Below are 16,720 nucleotides of genomic sequence, written 5' to 3' on the forward strand. Positions count from 1 at the left end.
CAGGGGATAATTGGGGTAAAGGTAGGGAACAGAGGCAGAACTCGAGTCCTATAGGTCCCAGGACATATTTAGCATTTCCCCTGGGGTAAGATAAATAATACTATTTAGGACACTATGGGGGATTTATCAAGCATTGTGTACCAGTTTTCTGGGAAATGTTGCACTATTGTTTCCTGTCTTTGACGTTGTAGACACGTTTATCACGTTTCCAAGTTTTCGCTGTGCTGATCACTTTTTCATTTTTGTCCTAGCATAAGAAGGCAAGATTTAAGTGTCATGGATATTCCAACATATTATATGCAAGTAATCTGTTTGCACGACCCAAATCCACACACAATAAGAGACTTAAAAACCACATAACAAAGTGCACTAAAAATTGTGCAAAGTTATTCACGGGGAAATGATACATTTTGTGTAATTAAAACTGGCATGAAGAAAAAAGGGCTCCAAAAAAAAAACAAGGGGGGGGGGGGTCAAAACCACAAATAATACATTTCCCCTTTGTTTTTAATTTATGTTGGAAACCCTTAGTGTATATCATACCCTATTAACTGATGCCTATTTATTTTACTAATACAACTGTGTACTGTAGCTACCATATTATGGTGGACAGCGGGTGGAGGTCACAGGTGAGCAGGTCCACCGGCCTTTTCCGTAACCCTCTTGCTCCCCCTTCTGCCATACAGACATCTCCCTCCTGTGCCCACCACTAGTATCGCTGACAGGCTTCTTACCTGTCTTTTGCTGGCTGCCCATGAGACTTCCCTGCTCTACTATCTGATCCAGTGTTTCCCAACCATGGTTCCTCCAGGTGTTCCACAGCTACAACTGCCAGCATGCCCAAAGGCGGTCCAGGCATGCTGGGAGTTGTAGTTTAGGAATATCTGGAGGCACCCTGGTTGGGAAACACTGATCTAATCACTTCCAGTTCATACAGGAAGATCCAGATAGTAAATGTAAGTTAAGGAATCGCATTTGCAGTGTAAGGCTAGGTTCACACCACATTTTTTGCAATACAGTTCCTGTAGCAGGTTTTTGATAACAAATGGATTCCTCAAAACCTGACTAAACTGTATCAAAACATGTGTCCAAATTTTAATCCGTATACGGTTGAAAAATGATGTCCGGTTGCATCCGTTTTTTAAGAAAATATTAACTTATAAGTTCTTAACTTTTCACTCCATTATGAATAAAGTTTCACTTGTTTGATTGAAATTCCAAGAAAAAAACTGTGCAAAGTCAAAAAACGTATGGTGAAAACCAGATGGAACCGTACGCACATACGGTTCTGTTGGGTTCCCATTGACTCCCATGTTAAAAAAAAAAAAAAAATACTTTTAATACGGTTTTTCCCCCTGACCAAAAACCGTGGTAGGCTACGGTTTTGGTTAGGAGAAAAAAAAAACGGACAAAACCGTTCATGATGTAAAACGGACACAACTGAATGCATCTTTTGGCTTACGGTTTTCAATACGGTTCTGCACGGTTTTCAAATTGAAAATGTATACGGGAACTGTGAACCCAGCTTTACTTCTCCAAAACACAACCTCTTCGAGAAGACCACCCTCATATCCAAAGCAGATCTTGTGTGATTAATTTCCAGACCATCATACATTATACATAGTGGTCTTATTTTAAGAAGACCCCCCCCCCCCCCCACAGAAAACCAATTTAAAATGGAATTTTGGGTGGTCTTCTCCTAGAGGTTTCACTGTATTATTTAGAACAAAACATATCATCTAATGAAAATAAAGACACAGACACAATAATGTAGAGTGGAAAAATGACATTTTATTTTAGTTCTAGTAGGGGGATACTGGGGATACTGCAAATTTCAGAAATGTGTGTTATGTTTTATTTTGCTATGTGTGAAATATAAATTTATAGGCAAAGCCTTATTATATACTGTGTTGATCCTAAGGAAGGCGAAAACCCCCTTGAGGAAAGAGCCAATTATCCTTATGTAAGGGGGGAAAATTCCTTCCTGACCCCAAATATGGCGATCGGAACAAGTCCCAGGATCAAAAGCCAGTACCTGACCTATCTAATATGGAAAACTAATATGTATTATTTTATATAAAATCCTCACATATTATACTAGTTTTATTATTTATTTTTATACATTGCTATTTGTGGGAATATTTCCTAATTATGGCCGAGATGATCCCAAGGAAGGCAAAACCCCCTTGAGGAATAAGCCAATTGTCCTCAAAGGGGAAAAATTCCTTCCTGACCCCAAATATGGCGATCGGAACAAGTCCCAGGATCAAAGCCGATGTCTACCCCTATCTGTTGTGTGTGTCTGTGTGTATGTGTCTATACTATCTATATATGTACCTGTGTGTATATTTCTATCTACCTGTATGTGTGTGATCCTAATGTATGTGTGATGATGTGTGATACTTACCGGCCTGTGCTGAGGTGTTACAAGCACAGGCCTCTCCTGGGTGCAGAGGGTCTTCAGAAGGTGCCAGATATTGATGGATGTAGAGCTAAGATCCAGGGTAACATCTTGATGGAAATCTGCAGCACTCAGATGGTAGAGATGGCACAGAGCTCTGGGCCGTGGGCTGATCTTACCATTCCCAGCTTGGAGCTATGAAAGAGAATCCTTCCAAGGGGTGAAGAGCTGTCTCTACCTCTGGCCACGGCAGGTGTCCCTTCTTCAGAGCTGCCTTGAATGGTGTAAATGGTGGCTGTGTTCTCCTCTGCTCCAGTTCCTCCCAGTTGATGGTGGTGAAGAATGGGTGGCCTCTGATGCTCCTGTTCACACCCAGCCGCTTCTCAGGATTCTTGCGCAGCAGTTGCTTGATCAGATGTTTCAGGTCAGCAGGGAGCCAAGATGGAATATTAGGCTTCTCTCTGGTGATGGAATTGCGAGCCATTTCTCTGTTGCAGCCAAAGTAGAATGGGGAACGACCTGCTGACATCCGGGATACAACAATCCCCAGGCTCCACCAGTCAACTGCTGCATAGTAGTCCTTCCTCTGGAGCACCTCTGGGGCCATGTAAGGTAATGTGCCCGTCACTCCTTGGATCTTGTTGGAGAAGGTGACACCATCTTGGGCAACTCCGAGATCTATGATGCGGATGTGTCCATCTTTATCCAGCATGATGTTATCTGGCTTGATATCTCTGCAATGAAAGAAGAAAAAAGATTGATAAATAAAAAACAAAAGTAAAATTAGGCAAAATTCGCCGATGGAAATGTGATGTCCCAGTACAGGACATGGTCCTGCACTACACTTAGGCCCTGTCAGGTTGAGTCCCTCGGTGACCTGGGGGCTCTCCTGCAGTGTCTCCCCTGCTGTTATTATAGTGTTATTTAAAACCCCTTTACTCAACAGCCTGTTTTGGCCTCAATGACCAAGGCCTTTTTTTCAAATCTGACATGTGTCTCTTTATGTGGTAATAACTCTGGAATGCTTTTACTTATCAATCCAATTCCGAGATTGTTTTTTCGTGACATATTGTACTTTACATTAGAGGTAAATTTTGATTGATATATTCAGCGTTTTTTGTAAAAAAAATGAAAAATTTGGCGAAAAAAATGAAAAATTTGCATTTTTCTAGACTTTACATTTTATGCTTGTACCATAAATAGTCATATCGCACCAAATTAATGATTAATTCATCTACAATATGTCTACTTTATGTTCCCATCATTTGATAAACATTATTTTACTTTTTTAGAATGTTAGAGGGTTTATAAGTTTAGCAGCAATTTTCCAGATTTTCAAGAAAATTTCAAAATCTGATTTTTCAGGGACCAGTTCAGTTCTGAAGTGGAATTGAGGGGCCTGAATGTTAGATACCCACATAAATCACCCCATTTTATAACCTGCACCCCTTAAAGTAGTCAGAATGACATTAAAGAAGTTTATTAACCCTTTCGGTGCTTCACAGAAATGAAAGCAAAGTGGAGGCTGAATTTAAAAATTTCATTTTTTTTGCAGATTTTTCATTTTTATCCATTTTTTTCTGTAACACAATAGGTGTTGACAAAGAAATAAAACTCAAGATTTATTCCCTGAATTCTGACGTTTTTAGAAATATCCCATATGTGGCCGTTTTGCGCTATGTGTCTCTCATGCAGGCCTCAGACATGAAGGAGTGCTATGTGGATTTTGGGGCACCCTTTTAGTTTAGGATATTTTGTTGGCATCATATAAAGTTGCAGAGGCCTTGGGGTGAAAAAATATTTTTGGGAGACAAGTTGACGCTTTTATTGGTACCATTCTGGGGTACATGTGACACTTTGAGCGTTTTTTATTTTATTTTTTATGAGGTGATATACATAAAAAAATCTATTCTGCAGTTGTTTTTTATTAAAATAATTTAGGTCGTTCGTCATGCGGTATAAAAGACATGTTAACTTTACTCTGCAGGTTGATACGGTTACGGCGATACCAAATTTCTATGCTTTTTTTTATATTTTAGTTCATTTATAGCATAAAAACGATTTTAGTAAAAAAAATCACGTTTTTAATTCGCCGTATTCTGTGAGCCATAACTTTTTTATTTTTTCACTGACGCAATTGTGTATGGACTCTTTTTTTGCGGGACATGTTGATGTTTTTGGGGGGACTATTTTTGAGTTTGTGTTGGGGTGTATTATATATATATATATATATATATATATATATATATATATATATAATTTATTTTACTATTTTTTTCCAATTTTTTTCATTTTATTTTTCATATTTTTTATTTTAATTTTTTTTCACATTTTTATTTTTTTTCACTTTTTTAATTTCTTTTTCACTTTATTTCACATTTAACTTTTTTTTGTTTTACTGTTATACACAGAATTCAATGGAGTACACATCTGTACTCCATTGAATTTTGCCTATGTCTGTCAGTACTGACAGGCATAGGAAAGATCAGTCCCTACCTTAGGTAGAGACTGATCACTCATGTTGCCATGGCAACGGAGGCTACTGTCAGTCCTCCGGTTGCCATGGCAACCATCAGCGCTCTGCTTTTACTTTACAGAGCGCCGATGGTGACAGTTGGAGCTCCCTCCTTCTGTAATCCTAATAGACGCCGCGGTCACAGTGACCGCAGCGTCTACAGGGTTAACTCTGGATCGGAGCTCCGATCCTGAGTGCTGCGGGCGGCCTCCCCCAACGGGGCCCCTCTCACCACCGATCGCTTCACTGAATGAAGCGACGGAGGAGAGGGGGAAGGAGGAGACCGCCGCCAGATCCCTGCTTTCGGTTCGTCTGAACTGACGGACCAATAGCAGCGATCGCCGGCCGGGGACCGCTGCGATTGGTCCCTGGCCGGCTTCAGGGAGGTCCTGCTGTGTAGCACAGCAAGTTTCATAAAACTGTCACAGCGCGCGGCGGCGCTGTGACAGTTTATGTCCATCAGGTACATGTACCTGATGTTGCGCGAAGTCACCGCTAATCATCAGGTACATGTACCTGATTTTGCGTAAACGGGTTAATGTAATAAGATTATAGTCAGTATGTCAATGTATAGTCAGTATTAAGGACCTTTGGAGGACTCTAGTAAATGTCTAAAGGACCTGTGAAATGTCACATGTTATGTTTATGTTATCACATGTTACTCAGAGGCCACCAGGTTTACACATGACCTGCAGCATGACCAATGGGCTTTGGCTCAGCCCCCTCTATATAAGGCCATTACAATTCTCTCTCTTTGGCTCATCCATCACGTTACTGAGACCAGCAAACACCAGAGATCTCAGTAGGGCTGCAATGATTATTCGATAAAATCGATGAAATTCAATAGCAGGATTCGTTGTTGACGAATCCCATTATCGAATAATTGTCCGATTCGTTGTCTGGGCGCTGGCAGTCATAAGGCTGCTGCGGACATGTGGCTAGATGCTAGGCTGCACCACCGCAACCTCTGTCGAAGTCCCTGTCCCACCCTCCGCTGACCCACTGCTCACCAATCATGTGTGCTGCTGCTTCTCACCTCCCCTTCCTGGAATAGTTCAAACTTCAAACTGTAAAATTCAAACTCCCTGCTGTTCTTAATGAGTGCAGGAGATTGCACCTGTGTAGTGTAACCATGGTGACCATACAGCTAAGAATATACCACTGTATGTGCAGGGAGGGAGAAGGAGGAAGGCTGTTAGGTCTATGTATATGTGTTATTGTGTGTATGCAGCAGAGTTAAGTGTGTGATTGTGTGCATGTAGCAGAGTTGAATGTGTGTGTGTAGCAGAGCCGAGTGTGTATATGCAGCAGAGTTGAGTGTGTTAAGTGTGTATGTCACAGAGCTGAGTGAGTGTGTGTGTGTAGCAGAGCTGAGTGTGTGAATGTGTGTATGTAGCAGAGCTGAGTGTGTGAGTGTGTATATGTAGCTGAGTTTTGTGTGTGTATGCAGCAGAGTTGAATGTGTGTATGTAGCAGAGATGAGTGTGTATGCAGCAGAGTTGAGTGTGTGATTGTGTGTATGTAGCAGAGCTGAATGTGTGAGTGTGTATGTGGCAGAGCTGAGTGTGTGAATGCGTGTATGTAGTACAGCTGAGTGTGTGAATGTGTGTATGTAGCAGAGCTGAGCGTGTATATGTGTGTATATGTAGCAGAGCTAAGTGTGTGAGTGTGTGTATGTAGCTGAGAGTGTGTATGTAGCATAGTTGAGTGTGTGAGCGTGTGTCGCAGAGTTGAGTGTTTGAGTCTGTGTATGTAGCAGAGATGAGTGTGTATGCAGCAGAGTTGAGTGTGTGATTGTGTGTATGTAGCAGAGTTGAATGTGTGAGTGTGTATGTGGCAGAGCTGAGTGTGTGAATGCGTGTATGTAGTAGAGCTGAGTGTGTGAATGTGTGTATGTAGCAGAGCTGAGCGTGTATATGTGTGTATATGTAGCAGAGCTGAGTGTGTGAGTGTGTGTATGTAGCTGACTGTGTGTATGTAGCATAGTTGAGTGTGTGAGCGTGTGTCGCAGAGTTGAGTGTTTGAGTCTGTGTATGTAGCAGAGATGAGTGTGTATGCAGCAGAGTTGAGTGTGTGATTGTGTGTATGTAGCAGAGCTGAATGTGTGAGTGTGTATGTGGCAGAGCTGAGTGTGTGAATGCGTGTATGTAGTAGAGCTGAGTGTGTGAATGTGTGTATGTAGCAGAGCTGAGCGTGTATATGTGTGTATATGTAGCAGAGCTGAGTGTGTGAGTGTGTGTATGTAGCTGAGTGTGTGTATGTAGCATAGTTGATTGTGTGAGCGTGTGTCGCAGAGTTGAGTGTTTGAGTCTGTGTATGTAGTAGAGCTGAGTGTGTGTATGTAGCAGAGCTGAGTGTGTGAGTGTTTGTATGTAGCAGAGTTCAGTGTGTGAGTGTGTGTATGTAGCAGGATTGAGTGTGTGTATATGTAGCAGAGCTTAGTGTGTGAGAGTGTGTATGTAGCAGAGTTGAGCGTGTGATTGTGTGCATGTAGCAGAGCTGAGTGTGTGATTGTGTGTATGTAGCAGAGCTGAGTGTGTGAGAGTGTGTATGTAGCAGGGCTGAGTATGTGTGTATGTAGCAGAGTTGAGTGTGTGATTGTGTATATGCAGCAGAGTTGAGTATGTGATTGTGTAAAGCAGCAGAGCTGAGTGTGTGATTGTGTAAATGCAGCATAGCTGAGTGTGTGATTGTGTAAATGCTGCAGGCTGAGCGTGTGAGTGTGTATCTAGCAGAGCTAAGTGTGTGCGTAGTCATGCTTGCACATAATCACACATTCAGCTCTGCTCCATACCAATGTCGCACAATAATTTCTGCTACCAGGGAGCCTCCAGCTTTTGCAACTCCCAGCATGCCAAGTTTTGCAACACTTGGAGGCATTCTGGTTGGTAAACACTGATATAGAGGTAAGGGGACAGATTGTTCAGCAAAATTACATATTTGTTTAAACCCAGACATTGCTCTACACATACCCCCATGAGTATAGCAATATATATATATATATATATATATATATATATATATATACACTTCAATACCCATGGGTGCATGTGCAGAGCATTGCACACTTGTGTCTGTAGTACACACACTAGGATGCAATGCTCTGCACATCCCCATGTGTATAGTAGTGTAAGTGTGTACTAGATACACACTGCTATACACATGGCAGTATGTGCAGAGCATTGCATCCTAGTGTCTGTACTACAGACAGTAGGAAGCAATGCTCTGCACATACCCCCATGGGTAAAGCAGTTTGTATGTAGTACATATACTTCTATACAAATGGGGGTTCACCCTAGTGTTTGTAGTACCACAGAATCTGTACTACAGACATGGGTCGGGTTCAATGCTCTGCAGTCTGCACATACCCCCATGTGTATAGGAGTGCTATATATAAAGTGTAAAGTAAAAAACAATAGAATGTAAATAAACCATTCGCCCAATAAAAATTAGCCTCCGCTTTTCCTTTTGCTTTAGAAAAAAAGTAAAAAAAAATTTTGTTTTAAATGTTAGTAAATCATTAACATTTCATTTTAATAGTTTAGACAGTTACCCATGTGGCAATATCACATTTACACAGTTCGTAGAGAAAAAAAGTCGGCAACTCACCGGTCTTCTTCTTTAGTTTTATTGATACTCACATAATAGTTACAGGAGAGGGACAGTGTGGGGGGGAGGGGTACAGCAGGCAACAGTAGCCGTTTCTCACAGGTTAGTGCTTCATCTGGCCTATACTCAGGTCTGGATTGCAGGTACATTTATTCAGGTATTAGACACACCTTCCTCCAATCACCTTAGACTCATTTCGAATCACGTGGTTAAAAACAATGACAACAAGGGAGACATAAGAGAGGAGTGATCAAGCAGTAAAGACATGCTGCCATATCTATTCTATCATTAAGACCTAAAGGGCCGGTGGCATTAGTTTATATTATCCAGTGTGCTTCTCTTTTTAATAGTTTCTTTTCTGTTCTAACTCCTAACTCCTAACGTTCTAATCCTATAAATGTAACACTTCTGAGTTGCCATTGTGCGATTCTATTACTTGGGATATGAGGCGAGGGGCGCCTTTTCTGGTGCGGATAGAACAAAATGTTTTCTAACACGTGTGAACAGGTTTCTAATTGTTTTGCCTGGAAGGCTTCAAATCTACAGTCATTCCAGTGAGTCAAGCCTATGTCCGCTGTCACTATCCACAGTCTAGTCAAGCCTCAACTCAATTCTACTACAAGTATAGCTGATCCCAGCAAGCTGCGAGGTCCTTCTGTGTTCCTGGCCACCTCTCTGGGATTCTGGCCTAGCTGTGAAGATAATAACACCCATCTGACCTCAGTAAAGCCTCTGTTAAAACATAACCTGGTAGTGGACTCTCATTTTCACTGCCTTGCTATTGGAATAGCGGAGCTGCCGCTTGGGTGGTTCCGGTACCCAAAAACCACTCTGGCATCATGAACATTATGGGTTAATAACACCTTGCCCCTGGGGTTAATACCATCTTGCCCCATTCACCTACACCGCTACACCCTGCGGTCCTGCCATCACCATGGGTCACCACAGAAAGTTGGGTGCATTATTTACAATATGACAAGGAGAAAGGTGTGGGGAAGTTATACATACCGGTGGACGATGTTCTGTCTGTGAAGGAACTGGAGGCCACATGCAATCTCAGCTGTGTAAAACCTTACTGTGTCGGTGTTCAGACTGCTGCACATTCTGAGCAAAGCCTCCAGGCTGCCGCCGGACAGATACTCGGTGATGAAGAAGGCATTGTCCTGAGACTGCTGTGCAGCATACAGGTGACACAGGAACGGGCAGTCTCGGGCCAGCATGAGTATCCGTCGCTCTCTCTGTAGGGTTGCTGCATTGTTCGCTGTTTTGGTGATTCCTTTTATGGCGACGTAGTTGTTTCGGCCGGGGACTGATGCCAGGCCCACCTGAAAGAAACCAAAAGGAGCAATTGAGCAAATGGAAGACTATGAGAAATATTATATATTTACAATACCACATAGGTATAACTATGGGAAATATTATGTATTTACAATACCACATAGGTATAACTATGGGAAATGTTATGTATTTACAATACCACATAGGTATAACTATGGGAAATATTATGTATTTCCAATACCACATAGGTATAACTATAAGAAATATTTTCCTTTATTTCCAATACCACATAGGTATGACTATGAGAAATATTTTCCTTTATTTCCAATACCACATAGGTATGACTACAGCCAACTGTAGATAGGGACTGTGTGGGGATGGTCTGTTTTATTTCCATAGGTGAATCCTAGGTGCATTAAGATGTAGTAAGGATGTAATGAATACATAAAGTTTCACAGGAGAAAACCCCAACATAATAACATCATAGCTCCCCTAACCCCCACATTACTGTGCATCAAATAAGCTTCATCCCCCCAACCCCCACATTACTGTGTATCATATCAGCCTCATCACCTACCCAACCCCCATATTACTGTGTATCATATCAGCCTCATCACCCCCTCAACCCCCACATTACTGTGTATCATATCAGCCTCATCACCCCCTCAACCCCCACATTACTGTGTATCATATCAGCCTCATCACTACCTCAACCCCCACATTACTGTGCATCATATCAGCCTCATCACCTACCCAACCCCCATACTACTGTTCATCATTGCTGCCTCATCACCAGCTGGTTTTGGAGGGTAGATCAGGCTTGGGTGGTCTATGACTCCCTATGCATAGATTAGCATCCCAAGTATGGGCCACTGCGAAAAATCTTCTCATATATTGACATCATGTTAGATAGACAACTGTGGTCTGATCCCCTGCTGCCCCACTTTTCTACGACATTGGACCCTCAGTTCTGGAGATCCCATGGGTTTCTCACTGTAGATAATGTACATGACGGTACTGGATTTAGGGACTTTCAATATTTCCAAGATAATAAGGACATCCCACGACAATCTTTTTATAAATACCTCCAGCTCACACACGTATTCTTGCTACAATTCCCGGCTTCTTCCGCACCCTTCTCTCACTTCCCCATTATAGGTGTTTTTAAGTCACAAGGCCCTAGGGGCCTAATATCTGCTCTCTATACCACCCTGTTAAGTGTTAAGATGGAGGGGGATCCACTTCTAGTGGAGCCATGTTGTAAAGCAATCATACCTGACTTGACTGAAGAGGAGTGGAGTGATGCTCTATCTTCTCACCTGTATGTTTCTCCCTCTATTTATAACAAACTCATCCAACTATGTATGCTCCATCAGTCTTACCTCACTCCAATTTGACTTGTCTGGATGGGCAGACGTTTGACCTCGGATTGTCGTAGATGTGGTGCCGGTGAGTCAGACTACCTGCATATGATGTGGTCCTGTCCAGCCATTCGTGATTTTTGGAATATAGTTGTACAATTTGTGGGAACCCTGAATCGCCAGGTACAAATGGATAATAAACTGTGCCTATTGGGCCTTTTTGATGAGGAACAATGGAAGCACAGTGAAATTGATTTCCTTAGGGAGGTACTATTTTTAGCCCACAAGGCCATAGCCCTGCGCTGGATGGATCCAAGAGTCCCAACCCTCTCTGGCTGGAAGGCTTTGGTTAATATGGCTGTGAATTATGAATATTTGGTCAACAAGCACTACAAGAACCCCTCCAAATTCTATAAAACATGGTCCTGATGGTGTGCTCCTCCACAGGAAAGCTATAATGTTTCACGCTTCTTGGCTCTCAGGGATCAACTAAGCCCACCCCCGCCATGATCTCCCCTTTGCCATTCTTATGTACTCTCTTTTCTACCCAGTTAGATCTATTTGGAACCCGGTATTTTTCTCCAAAACCCCTCCCCCTTCCCACCCTTGTCTTTTTCTTTTTGTTTGTCCTTCTCTCTATCTTGTTGTCGAGTGAGCGTTGTCTGTCTACATGTATGTCCAGTCGCTGGACTTTCTTGAGACCCACTGTCTTGTGTCTGTCGAGTCTCATCTTGTGTTTTTCCATGTATTGGAGTTTGCAATTGTTCAGAGTAGGATGTATATGTTCACCTCTTTTATTGCACCTGTTCACCTCACCTGACCTGCCGGTCAGGATTATGCAGTCTCCTGTTTTCATGCCTTATATTGTCTATGATTATGTTGTACATATACATTACAATAAAGTCAGTTAAAAAAAAAATTCCAACCCAAGTAACGATAATTAAACAATTAAGACCCCCATATAAGGCCCCCTACCCCTGGCCAGAGAGCTTTTTTTCAGCCCTGTGTTGGACAGTAGGATGGCTGCAGGCTCTTGTGTATATGTTTGTATTTAGCTGGGGCTGCACTGCTCCTGCAGTGTGGTCCGGCTCTCTTTTTGCCAGCACCCTAATCTGTAGTTTTTGTTGATATCACTTTTGCATATATGTGACTATTTTATTCCATTGTTTCTGAGATGTGGTGTCACCAGAATATAATGCACAAGTGGTACCAGGAAAAACTACAGATCACAGCGCCTGTATGTATAGGTATATATTATATAAAAAAATATTACAACACTCCATAGAATAGTGAAAAGGTGTTTTTTTATTTTATCACATCACTGCAAAATTTCATCTTCTCAGTGAAGCCTTTTACAAGCATGTTCACACATCACTAAGGGGCTGTATATGCCCAGATACATAGGGACAAAACCTATGCAGATGAACACTTCACCAGTTGCCCATAACAACCAATCAGATCGCTTCTTTCATTTTTCAGTGGCCTTTTTAAAAATGAAAGAAGCCATCTGACTGGTTGCCATGGGCAACTAGACATTTTTTCCTCAGCACAGGTTTTGATAAATCTCCTTATAATATACAAATAAAGTACAATACCAAACACTATAACATGTATATTCATCATACATATATAAAGACAATTCATCATGGTGACATTATATATTCAATACATGTGAAATGCATATAAGTTCAGAATTGTGTCAGTGAATAAAAAAAAAATAGATAAATGGCTTAAAAAAGATAACTACAGATAAATAAACATACAGGGGGAGATTTATCAAAACCTGTCCAGAGGAAAAGTTGCCCAGTTGCCCATAGCAACCAATCAGATCGCTTCTTTTAGTTTGCAGAGGCCTTGTTAAAAATGAAAGAAGCAATCTGATTGGTTGCTATGGGCAACTGGGCAACTTTTCCTCTGGACAGGTTCAGATAAATCTCCTTATAATATACAAATAAAGTACAATACCAAACAATATAACATGTATATTCATCATACATATATAAAGACAATTCATCATGGTGGCATTATGGCCCAGATTTATCAAACTGTGTGAGAGAAAAAATGGAGTGATTTTCCGATAGCAACCAATCACAGCTCAGCTATCACTTTACCAGAGCTTGTTAACTGAGCTGTGATTGGTTGCTGTGGAAAAATCTCTCCACTTTTTCTCTCACTCAGTTTGAAAAATCTGGGCCTATATATTCAATAATTCAATACATGTGAAATACATATCAGTTCAGTATAGTGCCAGTGAATAAAAAAAAAATAGATAAATGGCTTTAAAAAGATAACTACAGTGAAATAAACAGGGGGAGATTTATCAAAACCTGCCCAGGGAAAGTTGCCCAGTTGCCCATAGCAACCAATCAGATCGCCTCTTTCATTTTGCAGGGGCCTTGTTAAAAATAAAAGAAGCGATCTGATTGGTTGCTATGGGCAACTGGGCAACTTTTTCTCTGGACAGGTTTTGATAAATCTTCCCCACAGTATCTGACATAACTGAGTACAACCCCTCACATTTTTGTAAATATTTTATTATATTTTTACAACAACCCTATCAGAATAAAACACAATAGTACAAGAGGCCCAATATGAAATATTTGTAACAGCCTAACATAAGTTAAGTAGGAGTTTATTTTTCTTTTTGCAAACATACTGTACCACAATTCATAATAGTAAGAAGTTATTATATTATTATACACCAACATAACCCTACACAAATGGATCACATATCAATAATAAACCACTTGTAATATGTCTATAAAGAATAGTACACGAGGACTTTGGGGTGACAGTCAATGTTATTTACATGCCTAGGGGCACTATGTATAAAATATATGAACCAGACAGGTAAATAACAATGCAACTACCCCCAATCTGCTCTCTAATGCAGTCTAATACCCCTCTCTAGAAGACCAGACCTAATATGGAGACTTATTAAAGTGCAGTGTTATATAAGGGCCCGATATCTGTCACACACAGGGATATAAACATTACTGGAGGTCTCTAGTGCTGCAGATATGTGATATATAGGAGTGATCATGGGGGCTGGCTATATACTGGACTGTCTGTTATACACCCCATTATGTACAGCTATCCTCATGAGCATAAGGGCTGAAAACAGAAAGCAATAATATCACATTTATCTACAGAATACAAATGGGAAAAACACATTGACTGTCCCTTTAACAGGAAATAAACTTAAATAAACTTACCACTCCAAAGCTGCCCCTACCCAATACCTGATGGACAGTTAGGTGTGTGATGTTAAATTTGGGGTAGTTGCTTGATGTTCCGGGGTCCTGGCTGGTGCCTGGTCTTGGCTCCTCATCCTCCAATACTCTGGCATCCTCTCCTCTCCTCTTTTTCTCCACCTCCTCACTCTCTTCCACCTTCTTCCTCTTCTCTTCTCTCTTCTCCTCCTCTTCACTCTCCTCTTCTCTCTTCCTCTTCTGACCTGTCTTCTCCACCTCCTCGCTCCCCTCTTCTCTCTTCCTCTTCTCTTCTCTCTTCTCCTCCTCCTCTTCTCTCTTCCTCTTCTCTCCTCTCTTCTCCACCTCTTCACTCTCCTCTTCACTCTTCCTCTCCTCTTCTCTCTTCTCTCCGCTCTCCATCTGCTCCTCTTCCCTCTTCATCTTCTCCTTCTCGCCGTCTCCTCTTCCTCTAGAAGCCGCTATCTCTGGGATCCTGTAGACGTCCGTCCGCTCGGTCCAACTGTGAGTTGTGGGTAAACAACAACAACAGCCGTTGTCCAGGTGACGTGTTGTCATAGAAACATCAGGTGGCACCTGCTGCCAGTGGTCCAGGGACCTGTGCATCCATATACACTGTAATGTGGACATCATGGTGATAGCCTAGTGTCCAGAAGAATGTAGACATTCATGGCTGGTTCTTGTAGTGCTGTTTTATTAGTAGATGGAGCAGAGTGATGTGACTTTTATGTGTTGTATAGGTTGGCAGTGGTGCCCATAGACTCTGCTGGAAGGTTATAATAAGGGCGGTTGTGGGGGAATCCAAATGATCCTGGTGCAGGAATAACCAGCTATTGTACCTGCTGCTAATGGTAGGAATAATAAAGCCTTGGAAGGGCCTCTAATGTTCTGCTACATCCAATAAGTGGTCATCACCCACATAAATTAGGTTGTAGGTCCATTGGGCAGTATATATTGACATGATACGGCTTTACCATCACTAGGACATTATTTTAAGCTGAGTATCATGAATTATTTTTTATCATTAAATTTATTGGTGTCTAGTCTCCGTTATGGGAGAATGAGATGTTCTATATAAGCTGTCGACAGGTTAATCATTGACAGGAGCGGACACACCTCTGTCACCCCTGTACACTCCTCTACACCCCTCTGTCACCCCTGTACACTCCTCTACACCCCTCTGTACACTCCTCTACACCCCTCTGTCACCCATGTACACTCCTCTGCACCACTCTGTCACCCCTGTACACTCCTCTACACCCCTCTGTCACCCCTGTACACTCCTCTACACCCCTCTGTACACTCCTCTACACCCCTCTGTCACCCCTGTACACTCCTCTACACCCCACTGTCACCCCTGTACACTCCTCTACACCCCTCTGTCACCCCTGTACACTCCTCTACACCCCTCTGTCACCCCTGTACACTCCTCTACACCCCACTGTCACCCCTGTACACTCCTCTACACCCCTCTGTCACCCCTGTACACTCCTCTACACCCCTCTGTCACCCCTGTACACTCCTCTACACCCCTCTGTACACTCCTCTACACCCCTCTGTCACCCATGTACACTCCTCTACACCCCTCTGTCACCCATGTACACTCCTCTACACCCGTCTGTCACCCCTGTACACTCCTCTACACCCCTCTGTCACCCATGGAAAAAAAGTGTGGAGCCTAATAGGTTTGTTTTGCAGGTTTAATGGTGAAGAATTGTGGCTGGAAGAAATTGTCATGATGGCACAGACCAAATGGAGAAGAGAAGGGAACGACGCTGATTAGAGAAGACGTCATTTGTGAGTTGCTGACTAAAGCAGCACTTTAATCTACAGCTAAATAGATATAGTGCATTTTGTGTAATGCGGCTCTTTTCCCACCCCTGCTTGGGTGAGGCTGAGGCCTCTAAGATTTATTAAAGAAATAGCACAGCAGCACAGGGTATTTCTGGAGGGAACTGTCATGAGGCAGACTGTCTGCAAGAAATACTCTGTGCTGCGGGGAAGCCTACTCCATCTTCTACCTTCCTTTCACCGCCCCCCTACATGATGGTACAGTCAGAGATATAAGTTATATTTCACATATAACTTATATCTCAGACTGTGCCATCATGTAGGGAGTAGTGATGAGCGGCATATGTCATATTCGAATTCGCGATATTTCGCGAATATGAGGACGAATATTCGTCCTATATTCGTGAAATTCACATATTCGTTATATTTGTGCCGTTTTTTTTTACAATGCGAATTTTCGCCATGCGAAAATAATCGCAAAAATAATTGCCACTCGCGGACATGCTGGGAGTTGTAGTTCTCTTATACCTCCTCCTGTAATATCTTCTGATAT

The 16,720-nt window shown here is 42.1% G+C and overlaps 2 protein-coding genes across 2 annotated transcripts in view; one reads left to right on the top strand and one right to left on the bottom strand.

The window, feature by feature from the left end:
* LOC130291911 (protein kinase C epsilon type-like) overlaps positions 1-16,720 on the top strand; it is a 226,882-nt gene that overhangs the window by 92,760 nt on the left and 117,402 nt on the right. The window lies entirely within an intron of this gene.
* LOC130291546 (protein kinase C delta type-like) lies at positions 1,779-15,024 on the bottom strand. The gene is made up of 3 exons (XM_056540416.1): positions 14,380-15,024; positions 9,534-9,850; positions 1,779-3,135 (listed from the first exon to the last, which is right to left on the bottom strand). The coding sequence occupies exons 1-3, from the start codon at positions 15,007-15,009 to the stop codon at positions 2,577-2,579; spliced, it is 1,506 nt and encodes a 501-aa protein (XP_056396391.1). The 5' UTR covers positions 15,010-15,024; the 3' UTR covers positions 1,779-2,576.

Source organism: Hyla sarda, chromosome 9, assembly GCF_029499605.1.
Source record: "Hyla sarda isolate aHylSar1 chromosome 9, aHylSar1.hap1, whole genome shotgun sequence".
NCBI classification, from domain to species: Eukaryota; Metazoa; Chordata; class Amphibia; order Anura; family Hylidae; genus Hyla; species Hyla sarda.

Excerpts from the sequence above, each read along its gene's own strand:
- LOC130291546 (XM_056540416.1), bottom strand. The coding sequence starts at position 15,009 with ATGATGTCCACATTACAGTGTATATGGATGCACAGGTCCCTGGACCAC. Across the intron at positions 9,851-14,379 it reads GTAGGGGCAGCTTTGGAGTG|GTGGGCCTGGCATCAGTCCC; the intron begins GTAAGTTTATTT and ends GGTTTCTTTCAG. Across the intron at positions 3,136-9,533 it reads AGACAGAACATCGTCCACCG|AGATATCAAGCCAGATAACA; the intron begins GTATGTATAACT and ends CTTTCATTGCAG.